General features: G+C 42.7%; 1 protein-coding gene across 1 annotated transcript in view; it reads left to right on the top strand.

The window, feature by feature from the left end:
• Nucleotides 1–16,483, top strand: part of wdr27 (WD repeat domain 27) — a gene marked incomplete at both ends in the record, with an annotated part of 197,280 nt that overhangs the window by 76,449 nt on the left and 104,348 nt on the right. The window contains 3 exons of the mRNA XM_080740095.1: nt 226–359; nt 4,306–4,400; nt 7,936–8,057. Of these exons, the coding sequence (XP_080596221.1) occupies nt 226–359; nt 4,306–4,400; nt 7,936–8,057 (351 nt within the window). The remainder of the gene's footprint in view (nt 1–225; nt 360–4,305; nt 4,401–7,935; nt 8,058–16,483) is intronic.

Consider the following 16,483-nt stretch of genomic DNA (forward strand, 5'->3'; position numbering starts at 1 on the left):
GGGGCTGAAGTGGTATGTTTTTGCAATTATAAGTGACTAGTAACTAATGTTTTCAAATAATTGTTGTGGAGCAAAAGTACAATAGCTGTCTCTGAGCTGTATTGGAGTATAGAAGAATGGAAATACTCAAGTAAAGTAAAAGTGTCTCAATATTCTACTTAAGTACAGTACTTGAGTACACCGCTGTTGTAGTGGATGTAATATTACCTTTGTTTTCTTATTCAGAGTGCGGGCCAGTTCTCCAAACCCATCAAGGCTGCTCAGTTCTACTACCTGGACAAGTTCCTGTTAGTGGCGTCCGGCCCCTCTCTGTCCCTCTATCTGTGTCACCTGGACCGTTCACGAGATGACATCAGAAGGTAAGCAGAGCTAGTAATAGTCCCAATAATTATTCATTGATTATGGCTAATTCTGCTATAAGGCCAAACAAAGTGCCCCCAGAGCAGCAATGTAACATTGGTCATCTATGCATATCATTCATGCTGCTCTGAGAGCAACATTGACAAAATGCTTACACATAAAAAGAACAATTTCATTTCATTTCATTTCATTTTGTTTATTTCATTTCATTCATGTTTTTTTCTTCTTTTTTTACATTACATACAATTTACTTTATTTTATTTATACATCATTCATAAATGAACTGAAAGGGAGCAGGCAGAAGATTAATCTTATTTAAGCCTGCCCCGGTCATCAAATTAAAAACATTTTAACACCCTTGTTATGGCCTCTGTATATACAGTACATCAAATTCAAGGAATAAGAAAACCAAATACAATCAAGGACTATATATCTACATACATGAGAAAACATAATTATGTTTACATTGCCAAAGCAGCAATGTTCACAATTATAATACAATACACATGCAGGCAGAGTAGGGATATATACAATGATCAGTAGTCTTTAAGGTGGTTGTGTTCCATTTGCTATCCTTCTCCTATCACAGCAGCTCACATATCTTGCTGCTGTGTTTGCACATTGTTGTACTTCACCCAGCAGATATGGGAGTCTGTCTCTCTCTCTCTCTCACCACGAGCACAGCAGCGCACTGACACTCAACACCAGGCTGCCCTGTAAAGCCCTTATCAGAGTCTGTGGTGAAGAGCCTATAACCGCACATTTTAGGTGATCAGCTATCCACCTAAAGCGAGAAAACAAGTGGAGGCCATCATGGTCAGTCACGGTGAAGTCCTATCACTGTGACTGACTGGTCTAGATCGACCAATCAGTGAACGGGGTGATGGGCCGATCTGTCTGATAGTAAAAATCAAACCTCGGTTCGAAGTGAAGCGGTGAATCTTAGTATAGAATTGTCTGGAGAGCCGGTATGACAGACGGTATAATAGGTTTTTAAAAAATATATAAAAAGTCCTGCTTGCTGGTCTCTTAGTTGTTTGTCAACTGCATCCCTCTATAATTATTTCAGTTTCTGTTATCTTTGTGGCCTACTAAATTTTTCAACTTCTGCTAGATTTTCAATGTATTTACTCTTGTGAGACCTATTGCATGTACAAGACAGATAAAACCTGAAGGCCAAATTATCATGTGAAGCTTGACCAATCCTCAAAGTATCCATTCATCTGACCGGGAGGGACGCCGCACACATATTCCGGACGTACAGGACAGATAAAGCCTATTCATTCTGAACTGAAATGACCATATATGGACATGGGACACACATTTTGCTTTTTGAAAAAGCCTATTCATTCTGGACTGATATGTTGCACGTACGGGACAGGAAAAACCTGTTCATTCTGGCCTGGAGTGACCATATATGGACATGAGGTGACATACATTGTGTTTTTGAAAAACCCTGTTCATTCTGGACTGAGATCACCATATATGGTAATTAAACGGACATTCTGTTTTTGAAAAAGCCTGTTCATTCTGGACTAAAATGACCATATATGGGCGTGATACACACAAAGCCACTCATAGGAAGCGGTTTTCACCGCTTCAAAAAACAGAGAGATGTGTCGAGGTTCGCGGTGGATAGTTCTTCACCGCGAGTAATGACGTAATGTTGTAGTTTTATGACTTAAAAAGACTACACGGCCATCGCGGTGGATAGCTTATCACCGCGGTGCCTACTATGATAGGGGCTTAAGGCTGTGTACTGACACTCAACACCACCCAGGCTGCCCTGTAAGGCTGTGTACTGTAAGCTGTCAGGGGCTTCACCGCAGGCCATGGAAATGGAAGCCAAAAGGGTCCGGATAGTCTTTCAGCAGCAGGAGCTCATGTTTGCTTCTTCCTGTCCCAATCAGTGGAACAGCGTTGTTATCATCGTGCAACTTGTGAACAGTCAGAGCTGTCACCATGCAGGGGCTGTGGAGGGGACAGGGGAGGAGGCCCAGGGGCTGCTGGGCTTTTAGCTCTCACAGAGCCATCACCATGGGGATGTGATGAGCTGTTGGAGAGTGTTAGAGAGGCAGGGGCTGACATTTCTAAAAGGGCCTTTTGGTGAAAATATCAAAAATAGCAGACCTCCAAGCTCTAAACGTCACGCTGCGACGCGTTGTGAGCTTGGAGGTTGGCTATTTTCGATGCTTGATTTCTACACATTTCTTGATTTCAACGTAAGATGCTGCTTTCGAGTTCAGGAGAGTTTAGACAAGGCAATTGTCCAAACAAGGCAAATTGTCTCCTGAATGCTGCCTTCAGGTATGGCATGGAAAGAGGCCCTTTGCATTTGCATATCAAGAGGGCATTTGCATTTCTTTCACCATAGAAAACTGCATTCATGGTCTGGAGAGGGCACTTTTTACAGACGGATAAAAGGGCAGGGGCTTCAGTTTGCTGGAGGGATGATCTTTGGGTTTTATATAAATGCACTCTCCACATGATTGGATAAGCGCATGCTATATTTATTAATGTTCAAACTGGCAGTCCAAATGAGATTTTTTTTCTCCACGATTTTTGTAACCCATTTTCACCCAGTGCCTATTGCCTATTTTTACTGGGCTCTGCTCTCCCTCTGCCGTGCCTGGGGAGACAACGGACTGACCTCATGCTTCCTTCTATGCATGAGGAGTTCAAGTTGCTTCTTTTCACCTGACAGTGGGGATTTCCCCGGTTTGGACGTAGCGTGTGGAAGGAACACGTTATTCCAGTTCCTTTCCCCTCCATCAGGCGCCCCGGCTGGCCAGGGGGGAGGCAAATCAGATTTTTTTTGCACTTTTCTAGGTGGTTTGAAATATGTTAAAATCTGATTTATAAAGATGTGTGTCAGTCTACTGAGTCTAGACACTCTCGCTCACCGTAAATAGAAGATCTGCTATTTTCAGCAAGTAAGTAAGTAATCCTTTCAGAGTCATGGGGTCCATAGGGCAGGAGCCTATCTCCTGTTTCTGTAGCGTGAGGCAGCATGATGTACAAGTACTGTACACCCCCTGTACATGATGTACAAGTACTGTACACCCCCTGGACATGATGTACAAGTACTGTACACCCCCTGTACATGATGTACAAGTACTGTACACCCCCTGTACATGATGTACAAGTACTGTACACCCCCTGGACATATGATGTACAAGTACTGTACACCCCCTGGACATGATGCTAGTATGTCACAGGGAAGTATTTGATATGACCCGGCCTGGGGATCGAACCCCCGACCTCCCAATCTCAGCGCGGACACTCTAACCACAAGGCCACTGAGCTGGTATTCTCAGCAAGCAACAGTGTTATGACAGTGTAAGTTAGTAACCCTAACCCAAAATGCAGATTTTCATCACTTGTAATGCGCAAATAACAGTCCTAAAGATGGGTACTGGTATTTGAGGAACACGTGTCAGGATTTGCTGCAGCGTGGAGCGACTAAGCCTCAGGCCAGGATGGAGAGCGCTTGAAGCCTTCTCAGGTGGTAGAGTAGTTAAGCCAGCGTTGGAGCGCCTCTTTGGCTCAGACAGTAAAGAATGCTGACCACATTAACCACAACCTCTCTGGCTCACTTCCTGGTCCCAGGACCTGTGCAGCCAAATACATGTAACTTTGGGGGTCCTTGACATGAAAAGGTTTGAGAACCACTGATTTAGAGGAAATAAAATAAAAAAGTCAAAATATTCAAACGTTCTAGATTTTTCAAAAATAGCAGATCTACAAGCTCGCAGCTCGCTGTGTGTTTGTATATCTGCTATTTTAGTTAAAGCATAAAATAATGGTTAAAGTGGTTAAAATCTAGAGTGACACAGATTTGCGTTCCCGTACTAAATGGGTCCAACATTAAGTAGATAGTTTAAAAGTAAAACACATACATTTCAAAAGACATTGCACAGCTGAAATAATGATTCTCTCTCACAGATATCACCAGAGGAGTGTCCTCAAGCTGGTGAGATGCCTGGAGACTCCAGCAACGGAAATCACTGCCATGTCTGCCATCAACGATTTCTTCTCCTGTATCCTTTTATACCCACTGTTGCTGTAAGAAATGTTTTATTAACCGAACAATTTCGGGTTTTTGCTATTTTACTTACCCTGAGCTGCTTGTAGAGACGTGGGTGGTCCTGGCTCGTCCTACGCTTTCCAACGAGCCATGCTACATGTTCCGACGATTTATTCCATTGAAAATGGTTTAGAATAAAGTTTAGAGCCCCCCAAAAAAACTCAATCTATGCTGTCGGCGGCGCAACGTATCCGGGGTGCTGATACCGAACTAGTTCGTTTTTTTCTTTTTAAATAAAATGAATTAATTAATCGGAGGCCTCAGCAAGCCTCCATCTAAATTTTCATCCAGGCCGCCGACCGCGATCTCTTTCCACCGGCCCGTAATCGGGTAACGCCGCCGCATCGCGCCGCCTAATCCAATACATTGTGAAATCTTTTGAGCTCATTTTCTCTGAACTGTGTTCCTATGGATGCGAAAAAAAAATTTTGCGGCTAAATAGCCGCAAATCGGGCTTCTAAAATGAGTGATAGCCTATAGCCATCTTGTAGCGCACCTTCATCCGGGTCATTTTCATTCCACTGGTCAACGTGAAATGAAAATCCACTGCTGCGTGGGTCCCCGTATGTTACAGCAGTGGTCTATGGGGGAATGTCTGGCACTTTGGCGCCCTCTTGTGGCCCTTGGCACTCATCGAGTTAACACCATGAATGACCTCAGAGCCTTTATGTCCTACTGGAACTCAAAGACCCCTGAATGAGAGACCAAAGTTCAACCAATCACATCTAGGAATCGGACGATATGAACATTTCATATCACGATTATTGTAACAAAATAAATAACGATTTACGATATTATCGAGATAATCAAAATCCATTATCCTGGGGCGGAACATTTGCCAAAAGATAGCAGATCTACAAGCTCACAACGTGTCGCAACACGACGCGTTGTGAGCTTGTAGATCGGCTATTTTTTGGCAAAGACATTTGATAGAGAATGAATAAAGACTGCATCAACTATGTATATTATAAGTACCTTTTACCAATTATAGAGGGTTTAAATGGTACCGGATATGCAGCTCGGCAAATAAAAGGTGAATTGAACCCAATGCATGACAGAGGACGATATCACGATAAATTAAATATCCATGATATGATTATAGTAAGTGTTTTTTATCACGATAAACCATAATATCGCTTATCGTCCCATCCCTAATCACATCCAACCACTGCAGATGTTCTAGTTATGTTCTATTAACACGCTCTGCTTCAAACAACATTTTATTCATTTTAAAATCACACCCAGGGAGAAGTGAGCACCGGGCATATGCCACCACTTTAGGATAATTACAGTAATCTTTGGACTGGGCGGCCACTAAGTGGAGAGGGCCAATCCTTCAGTAGCACCGGCCCACAGAGCAGAGAGACATCACATGATTGGCCCACTGGCTTGTCTATCATCTGAATACCAGCCTATAGTAGCCCTATCACAGGCTACTGTGGCCCAGGAGTCCCACCCAAACATTTAACAGGATACAAGCCCACAACGCATCGCTGCCTGGATGTGTTGTGGACTTGTAGATCTTCTATGTTCGGTTTGCGCGCCGGTTGTGGTGGGTCGGTCTGGGCCAAGATGCCAGGGCCGGATTTATGGTCCCAGTCCGGCCCTGAGTGAGCGCTGCCTTTTACAACATAATTTCATTAAAGGACCATTTCACCTCCGGGACAACCAGATCTTATTTTATTGTTGTTTGGGACACGACCAACACAATCCTGAGTTATTTTCTTTTTTTTTGTTTCAGCATGCTACAAAGCATTATATGATCATAATGATGCTTTGTAGCATGCTGAAATACTAAAATATCTAAAAACACAGATTGAACACAAAAAAAGAACTCAGGATTGTGTTGATCGTGTCCCAAACAACAATAAAATAAGATCCGGTTGTCACAGAAGTGAAATGGTCCTTTAAGCGCCAATGCCAAGCTCTGCGGGACGGACATACGGACACACGGACAGACATACACACAGAGCCAGATGTAGGAGCGCTCAAAAACACTGACTTGTTTGTACAATTAGAACCATGCTGTATATCCACCTAGCTCTGTGGGAACCAGTCGTATTTATTCATGTACTGGAGGACTCATCAACCACAGACTTTAGCATAAGACCCCCGCAATGTTCCCCCCCCCCCCCCCCCCCCCCCCCCAGGGCCGCCACAGCTGACTTTACCTGTAAACGATCCAAGTCTCTTTAATTCTTCAGGAATGTCTCCAGTCCAGCTCCTTGTTAAAGCTTTACAATACATTTGCTTTCTAATAAATCCACCGAACCGTGCGAAGCCCGTTTAGAGCTACCGTACTGTACATGTATGTCTGGACCAATAGCGTTCTTTGGTAGTTAGGCACTATTTACTGTATGTCTGGACCATAGAGTTATTAAAAGAATAGAGGACGGACAGCCCCGCCCCCAGCCATTCACTTCAATGCAATGAAGTGCTCAGTGGCGTTTTGAAGCATGCGGAAGTAGCTGAATCCAGGTGCATTCTGGGGGAAATTGGCACATAATTATGTGCCAAAATGTTTGCCGTCGACACGTAATGACGTCACGAACGACGTCGACGTCCATTGAACCCTATTGTAGACCCCAGCGGCGCTCTCTTATGCTCGTGCATGTATGTTTCACCCCGCCGGAAGTTCCAGCTTTGGCCAGTAGGACCGCTTCAATGTTTACAAGCCGTTCTGGGGGCTTGGTCTGGACCAATAGCGTTCTTTGTTTGTCAGGCATCAATAGCGTTCTTTGGTAGTTAGGCACTATTTACCGTGCTTGGCAGTGGAGTAGAGTTTTAAGACATTTTCAGGAAGGAACGAAAGTCCACAGACACAATTTCAACATCAAAGTTGTTCTGTCTTGAACTGTGGATGGATTCTTATTAGCAGGTATTAACTCAAATATGAATCAAATGTTTGTTGCTGTTATACCAGGGAATAGAGTTGTAATAGTGTGGAGATAGATTGTACATAAATATAATTTCTATATATTTTTGCTATTAACTCTTTTACTGCCTACTTTTTATACTCTGTTCCCTGCATTCAAAGTACACTACCTTTGCGATTTCATAAAACAATATCCATCCATTATTTCCAATCGCCATCTCGCGTAAAAGACGGGTGTATCTCTCATAGAGTCGCGGGAAAAGAAATCAGCCGAGCGGGTGCCGCCATTACAAATCGAGAGGCTGTATAGTGAGCCTCGTTTGCACCCGTTGTAGACATAGAAATAGAAAGTAGATCTAGTGCTGAAAAAAAACGATCAGAAAGGTGATCCCGCCGCCATTGTTGTTTACAGGGTTCCCACTGTCATGAAATTCCTGGAAATATTCTGAAATTAGAAAAATATTTTTCCAGTACTGGAAAAGTGTTGGTATTTATCAAGGGTCCTGGAAGGTCCTGGAAAAAATAGCTATGCATTGGTTTTGGTTATTGATTTTGTTAACAGGTACAGTAGCCTGTATTGGATCGATGGTCATGGTCCTTAGCACCTCCGTAGACATGGTTCTGGCCTGTGGTTCGGATCGCTCCATCCAGGTGTTTGACATGAACAAGGGTGCGGTGGCATCAGAGGTGCCCGATGCCCACAGCAGAGCCGTCCACTGCATCACACAGAACAAGGTAAGCCCAGGCCTGGACCATATTGTGGATATTAAAGGGTATGTAGAGTATATGTTTACTGGACCATATTGTGGATATTAAAGGGTATGTAGAGTATACGTTTACTGTATGTGAGTAGTACAAATAAAATAATTAGGGCTGGGATGCGATTAAAATTTTTAATCTAATTAATTACAGGCTCTGTGATTAATTAATCGCAATTAATCACATTTTAATCGCACATCAATATTTGACCTGAGAAGCATTTTTTTTCAAGTAAAACACATTCTGTTGTACGCATCCACTGGGCCAAGCAAAGCGCTCTGATCGGCTACTTCTTGCTTTGCGTTTGTTGTCTCTTCTTGGTTGGTGCATCGCTATGATCGGTATGCCCGAAACTGAAGGTTATGTGGTGCAAAAACTAAGTGCGATTAAAATGCGTTAATTTTTTTAATCGCGTTAATTTTCTGTAATTAATTAATCGCAATTAATCAGTTAAAGTCCCAGCCTTAAAAATAATACATCCACAGAACTATTAAAAAGGCTGGACTTGCGGTCCAATCGCATACCCCATATAGGCTCTGATGCCTGACCGTGTGTCGTGGGTTCGAGTCCCTATCCCAGCGACCTTTGTAATGTAATTGACACATGCAGTACATAAACAGTAGACCAACTGCTTGTACATACTGTATACACTGAACTGAAAGGACTCCAGCGGCTGTCTGTCAGTCAGTCATCAGTCTGTCAGTCTGTCCGTCACGTCACACTTTTCCCCAATTCATATCTCCGCGACCGTTGCCCCAATCCATGCCGAACTTTGCACACACATTCCTTGGCTGCCAAACCATAACCTCCACCCCTTATTTCTCACATGGCCCTCTTCTAGCGCCACCATGAGGTCGATTCTTGCAAAACACATTTTTGGACACTGCTCCTACAGATTTTGCCCTGAAATCACGCAAAGCGGTACACAGTATGTCTACACTCATGTCATCAACATGAATCTGTCCCATTTAGCGCCACCACCAGGCCTTTTAAAGTTTGTCTATGCGACCGATTAGGGAGTCTTACTGGTACAGACTGTACAAACTGAACTGAAAGGACAACGCATTATATCCGATTGGATCGCATTTTAAGTCTGATCTCTCTTTTACCGAGGCAGCATTAAGGCCGATTGCGCCAGCACTTAAACCGTTATACTGTGTAGTCAGTGTGACATTTGTTGGAAAATGAAAGTCCTTGACTTCCTGGAGGAATGCTAACACTGCTAACAAATCATTTTAAGGAAACAAAACGTGGAACATTTTTCCCCCCGCAGGAGAAACCTTTTCCCCTGCAGTGTGACAAGTGACTGATAAAGAAAATAACCAAGCTAAAATTAGGAATGTCAAAGCATCCTTTTAAACGTCGTCTCCAGATTTAGTCGTCCCTTTTATAATGTCACTGCAACATCTTCCTGGCCGCGGCATAGTTGGATGTTTATTTTAAAAACGACATTGCATGAGGTGAGCCGTTCCATTGCTTCCCATGCATAGATATTTCACACTGAAGTCATCAAGATGGAAATTACAATAATTATGAGTGACGTCCTTTTATAAGTCTTTAAAGACTGTTTGAGTTGGGAAGAGTGGAGATTATTATATGATATTATAGAGCCTGATTTATAGTTCGGAATATGTCAGTGTTGCTTGCCAAAAATGTAAGCAAAAATATGAGCATGTAGACGGCTTGTTCAGCGGGCGACTCCTTTGTGCGACAGATTATAGTTTAAGCATTCTAGCATTATAGGGTGGCAGCATTTGAATGAAGATTTGAATTCCGTATGGCTAGTAGCGTTTCCAGCAGGGTAGGAATTCCCTGGAGGCCATGAAGGCCATGGCCATCGTTGCCCCTCATTTTGGCCTTGTGCCCCTCAAAACAATGGCATGACCTGAGGCCACAGTGGCCTTAAAGGAGTAGTTCACCCCCAAAATGTTTTTTTGTTTTTTTCTTTTTTTTTTGGGGGGGTTTTATTATAGTAAATGTGCCCCCTTTGATTACGGATGGGGACTCAAATGCATTTGGGTCTCCATCCGGAATCAATGGGGATGCATTTATTGAAATCAAATTTGTTTCTTAGGAATGCGACGAAAAACTAAAAATATTATATAAGTAGACAGTAGACACGGGTGTCTCTTTCTTGTCAATAAGTAGACCGTAGACACCAGTGTCTCTTTCTTGTCATGTAGACACCAGTGTCTCTTTCTTGTCCACCAGTGTCTCTTTCTTGTCATGTAGACACCAGTGTCTCTTTCTTGTCATGTAGACACCAGTGTCTCTTTCTTGTCATGTAGACACCAGTGTCTTTTGTTGAGATTCTGAAATCGTAACTCCCCCGAGTCCCCATCTTTAAACCAATCCAGTGAGTGACTTTGTTGGTGCAGGGCTGAGCATGGATCAGATTGTAAATACCATTGTTTATCTATTTCACTGCAGATAAGAATTAAATTCATGGACATGAACTTGTTTTATTTGATGGCATTTGGCTTTTGTGCCCTCAAAAAACAGCAAAGGCCAACGGATCATTCAGAGTAGATATCTCACATGTAGCTACCATCCTTCTAGTGGCAGACATTACCCTCTTAAATCCCATATGCTTAGTTGAACGGAGCACCCCTCTACTGTAGGCCAGGCCCGGCGCCATGGGGGGGCCAGAGGCGGCCTTTCACTCTCAGTTGCAAATCCTGCCCCCTCAGTTTAAGTTTTATATCGTCACTGTCGGGCAGAAACTTTGTATCTCCGGCGTTGTGTGCTTGTAGATCGGCTATTTTCACTAGTTTAAATCATTTTTAAAATGATGAATACAAAACCAACGGTATTGGACGCAGCAGGTTTCCCCTCGACAATAACAAAATATATATTGTTTTAAAGTTATACCATGTAACTTTTTTTATAAAACAAATCTTAAAATTGTCCTAACTGTTAAATCGCTAAAGTTTTAGAACCCCCACTCCGTTATTTTCAGCTTCTAAAGCCTTCTCTTTATATGTTTTCTATGATCCCTACCGGGGACCGGTTTTCGCGGAAAAATTGCGTCATCACACTACCGGCCAATCACAGCGAGGGTTATACACTGCCGGCCAATCACAGCGCATCTTGGAGTGGGGTCGCTAGGGCGGCCATATTTGTAGTCTCCCGTGTGTCTCTATACTCGGGTGCACGGTGAAGCATGGGTGAAGGAGTGTATCTCCGGAATGGCTGAACGCACAGCAACCAGGGACCCCTCAAAAGATAGATCTCGGCGAGGTGGAGGCAGACGCGGGGGTGTGAGAACCGAAAAACGTCCGAAAGACGCGGACGCGACCGAGGTTTGCTATAGAGCTACTGACCACAAGTTGAGCAACTTACACAGTATAGCTTTAATATATAAAAATGAGATGTTCCCCCTCGCCATTTTCAACTGCCCCCCCTCAGTAATGTCATCCTGCAGCCGAGCCTGCTGTAGGCCCCCTCCTTTTCCCCTCTAAACTAAATATCAATATCTGTATAAAATTGCCAATCACACATAGCGACACATCGTGGCTTGGCGACGTGGCGTGGCGTGCCGTGCCGTGAGCTTTTAGATCAGCTCTTTTCACTGAATGTTCTCCGGGGGGAATCGGGTTCGCTAGGTTTGGCGTGGTTTAAAATAGAAATAAAAAGTAGCCCTTCTTGGTTTCATAACATGAAGGATAAGCATGGCGTGCTCAGTGCTGGCACGGCGCGTTGGCATAGCGTATCCTCTGTGACACCCATTCCATCTTCCTTTTGGAGGGCATGATTTTTATTTTGTTGGCAGATGCCAGCCTAGGCGTTTACATTACATAAGACATAAGGACATCCATCTATGAGTGTTACATAAGACGCATATCTCTTCTTCTGGGGGGGGATGAGAACTTGAAGTGTGGAGTTGTGGTGTGCGAACGAACAAGGCGACGCTCGGCGAAGGAAAGACGGGAAAAAAAACAAGCTTCCATGCGAGGTTTTTCCATGAGAGACGAAACGGCGGGTGGAAGCCGTCTGGAGTGTAATCCATCATGCTGAGTGTGTGGATAGAAATCCCTGGTTCTGCAGGATTAAGACGTCCAGACCGGGAACGCCTTTGTGCCGCTTTAGATTGCTTTTAACCACTATTTTATACTTTAGCTATACAAAAAATAGCAGATATACAAGCTCACAGCGCGGCACCGAGTGCCGCGCTGCGAGTTTGTAGATCTGCTTTTTTTTTTCTTTTTTTTTGTAAAATCGTGAAGATTTGTGCAAGTCTTTGAATATATTATTGACCTGATTCTATAAATGTCTTCTGAATCCTTCTAATGTTTTTGAAAAAACTCCCGTTTCTATCATCAGGGGTTGTCAAGGACCCCTAGAATTATATGTATTTGACCCACGGACCCCCTATCTCAAAATACATTTATTTAGTTCCAGGGACCCCCCCAGAAGCAAAGATTTGAGTTACAAAATGCTCGCTTTAAGATATATATATATATATATATTCAAAGCTTTTGCACACATTTTCATATTAAAAAAAAGAAAATAGCAGATCTACTGTACAAGCTTATACAGCGTGGCACTTGGTGCCGGGCTGTATGAGCTTGTAGATCTGCTATTTTTGAATAGCCAACGTATAGAGCGTATTTGCGTGACATCATCATCATCATCATCATACCCGGAAGTTAAGCGGGAACGCCTACTGAGTGTCAAAAAAACTACTTTCTGGCCTTGACAGCCCAAACATCCAAACAGAAAAGTCCTATCTGATTGTGTTAAACGACATTAAAGGAGTAGTTCACCCCCAAAATGATTACTCATGCCATGGAGACTAGAGTTCAACAATATTTTTTGTTTTTTGTCGCATTCCTAAGACAAAAATGTGATAACAATAAATGTACCCCCATTCGTTCCGGATGGGGACCCGTTTCGAAACGGGTCCCCATCCGGAATCAATGGGGGTAAATTTACTCGAATCAATTTTTTGTCTTAGGAATACTCTATAGTCTCCATGGCACGAGTAATCAATAGGGAAAAAAAATCATTTTGGGGGTGAACTACTCCTTTAAACTCACTTTGCCACTCGATTTGCCACTCACTTTGCATGCGCACGCCCTCTATGAAATACTGGCCAAGGGCCGGTCTGAATGCATTAAGACTGACAAGGGAGATGGCAGGAGGAGATTCAGGATTGGAGGACGGCCACTTGCGTAATTGCATTCCATGATGTGCTTTGGGTTTTTCTGTGGATCGACTCCCACTCTATATAACAACGTTGGACTAACGTGGACACAGATAGTTGGTGTCTTAACCCATTCAGGTCTGGAGTTAGTTTATACACGATGCTATTGAAAGATAGCAGATAATAAGGACGACTTCACCTCTGGGACAAAACCAGATCTTATTGTATTGTTGTTTGGGACACGATCGACACAATCTTACACAAAGAGTTATTTTTTTGTGTTCAATCTGTGTTTTTAGATATTTTAGTATTTCAGCATGCTACAATGCATCATCATATTATGCTTTGTAGCATGATATTGCATCATATGATGCATCACATGATGCAATGATGCTTTGTAGCATGATATTGCATCATACGATGCGTCATATGATGCAAAATGCATTGCAGCATGCTGAAATACTAAAATATCTAAAGACACAGATTGAACACAAAAAATAACTCAGGATTGTCTTGATCGTGTCCCAAACAACAATAAAGTGGTCCTTCAAGCTCACAGACGTGCTGCAAGCTCGTAGATCTGCCATTTTTGAAAAGTCGTGAACATTTTGTGCAAATCTTTGAATAAATATTGTTTTAAAGTGAATATTTGTAACTCAAATATTTGCTTCTGGGGAGTCCCTGATACTTAATATTTAGAGATGGGGGTCGGTGGCCAAATACTTGCCCTTGACATGAAAAAGTTTGAGAACCACTGACGTAGAAACATGTGTTTTTCAAAAACCTTAGAATATTTTTGACCCGATTCTATGTCTTCTAGACTAAATCCTTCTCAGACTTGCACAAATGTTGAAGATAAAAAAAAAAAAGTAGATCTACAAGCTCGCAGCTTGTATATCTGCTATTTTTCAATAGTTAAAGCATAAAATAACGCTTAAAGTGGTTAAAAGCCAGAGTGATAGAGGCTGCAGGTCTGAGCGTCTTAACAACTAGGGAGTGCGGTGAATTCACAAGCTGACATAATGAACGATGTTATACGTTAAGAATGGGTTCTTGCGTAGCCCCCATATGGAAATACTGTATCATGCGTGTGTGCAGTAAACGCACACTTTGTCCAATAAATTATACAAGACTTAGGTTATGCATATTATTCCAATTTTCCTTTATAGCTGTCAAATTAATTCAGCATGTTGCGTTTTTTATTCGGTGAAAAGCAACTTCTGACTTCTTCCCCATGTCATCGGAGTTCCGAGCCAGTTTCGCATTGCTAACAACAAGGGGGATAATTCCTGATGTTTTATCTTTTCCAAACATTTCCAGGCCTTGTTTTATTTTTCTTCTACAGTATATATATCCCACAAATGCTTCTATAATCCCCGTTTCGGAGGACAGGGAGACATAAGCAGAACTGGAGTGAAATGTTATCCCAATGACCCAGAGAGTCCAAGAGTGCGAAGCGGCACTCTTCGATAGGGATGGAGCTTGTTAATTTATATCGATAATGAGCACATTATCGATCCTGCTTATTGAGCCGGGCTTTTATCCAGCCCGCTATTGAGCGTTTTCTAATATTTTGTGGAAAGATGTGAGACGACAAATTCTGTACAGAACTGGTATCTTTTTTTATTGGCCAGTTGTTGTGACTGAGTTTGTGGCTGACCACCACCACCTATGAAGTTGACAGTTGACAACACAAAAGTAACAAATATTATCATTACATTTCATTAAAACAATCATTCATTAGTGTGCAATAAGTGTTAAATGGCTTTATGTTATGAATGGTACTACTTTAATAATTTCTTGATTGCCTCTTGTCTTGATTGTCCAAACATGATGTCATGGCCGCTATAGAGGGTATGCGCATGCATAAAGTGAATGGCAAGTTGAGTGGCAAAGTGAGTTTAATGTGGTTTAACACTGTTTAATGCAGTCAGACGGGGTTTTCTGTTTGGATGTATGGGCTGTCAAGACCAGAAAGTACTGTCGTTTTTTTGCCATTCAGTGGGCGTTTCTGCATAACTTCCGGGTATGATGACGATGTCACGCGCATACCCTCAATATGCTCGATAACAAGCTTGATAAGCCCAAAGCTTATTGATACCAGGTACTACTCAACAATACACTTTATCGGGTTTGTAGTGGTCCCTTGTTTTGAGCTCCATCCCTACTCTTCCAAACTCTTGGAGTTAAATTACAACTCAGTGTTTTTTGTGCAGTGTTTCAGGAGTGCTCACGTGTTGACGCGCACAGAGGGCTCCGTGGGTACGTCACCCAGGGGGCCTCGGCTGGATTAACTAAGACAACACTACAATCACTGGCACGGATTAACTGCCTTAACCCGCCGTTGTGTGTGCCTTCAGCTGGTCTGGCCGTTGTGCGTTCAGCTGGCCTGTCGCTGCGCGCTCAGCTGGGACGCTATCTTCTCCCCCGTGCAACCGACGTCGCGCCCCCCTCCACCAGGGGCGTCAATTGGGTATGGCAGGGGTATGCAGCTGCCATACCCTGGGTCCAGGGGGGAGAATACAAGTTACTTTAAAATATAAATCCATGAATGTCTCTTTGTCTATCTGTGCTGGTTATGTTGTTAAATTACATTAAAATAACTACAAATGCAAAATTTAACAAGGTATTATAATTATATTCTCCACACTTTTATTCTCCCCATCTTGACAGAATGGTTTATATTCCCAGGTTCCACAGGTCAGCTGCACAGGTGCAATTCATTATTGTTAATTGTGGCACGTTTACTATATTATGCCAAGTTTAGCCGCACTTGAACAACTGTTCCAGGCTGCCATATCCAGCCCAAGAAACCATAGAAAATTTGGGGGGAAAAAATAGAATCTACTTCTTTTTTTGTGATTAATACTTTTTATTGCTTTTGACATAGTTTTTGACATTCACATTTGAAGAAATGCTGAACATATCTTTAGAAATCTTTGTATAAATCAATATCACAAGCAATTTTATACAGAAAAAGAAAAACAAAGAAACAAGAATGCACAAATAATAATAATAATACAAAAAACAATCAAACAAACAAAAACATACATGTATCATGCCTGTTGCTAAGGTATGGCAACATGACTGATGTCTTGCACGCACGCCTTCAAGACAGTAAGACACCAGTCATGTTGCCATACCTTACCTTTTTCTGAACGCCACTGCCCTCCACCCCCTCCTCCCCCCCCCCCCCCCCCTGAAGGTTGCCTGCTCGCTTGGCTGTCACGCCAGCTATTGTGTGCTCTGCGCCGCC

The sequence above is a fragment of the Nannobrachium achirus genome (genome assembly GCF_963921795.1).
Source record: "Nannobrachium achirus genome assembly, chromosome: 13".
In the NCBI taxonomy this organism is placed as follows: domain Eukaryota; kingdom Metazoa; phylum Chordata; class Actinopteri; order Myctophiformes; family Myctophidae; genus Nannobrachium; species Nannobrachium achirus.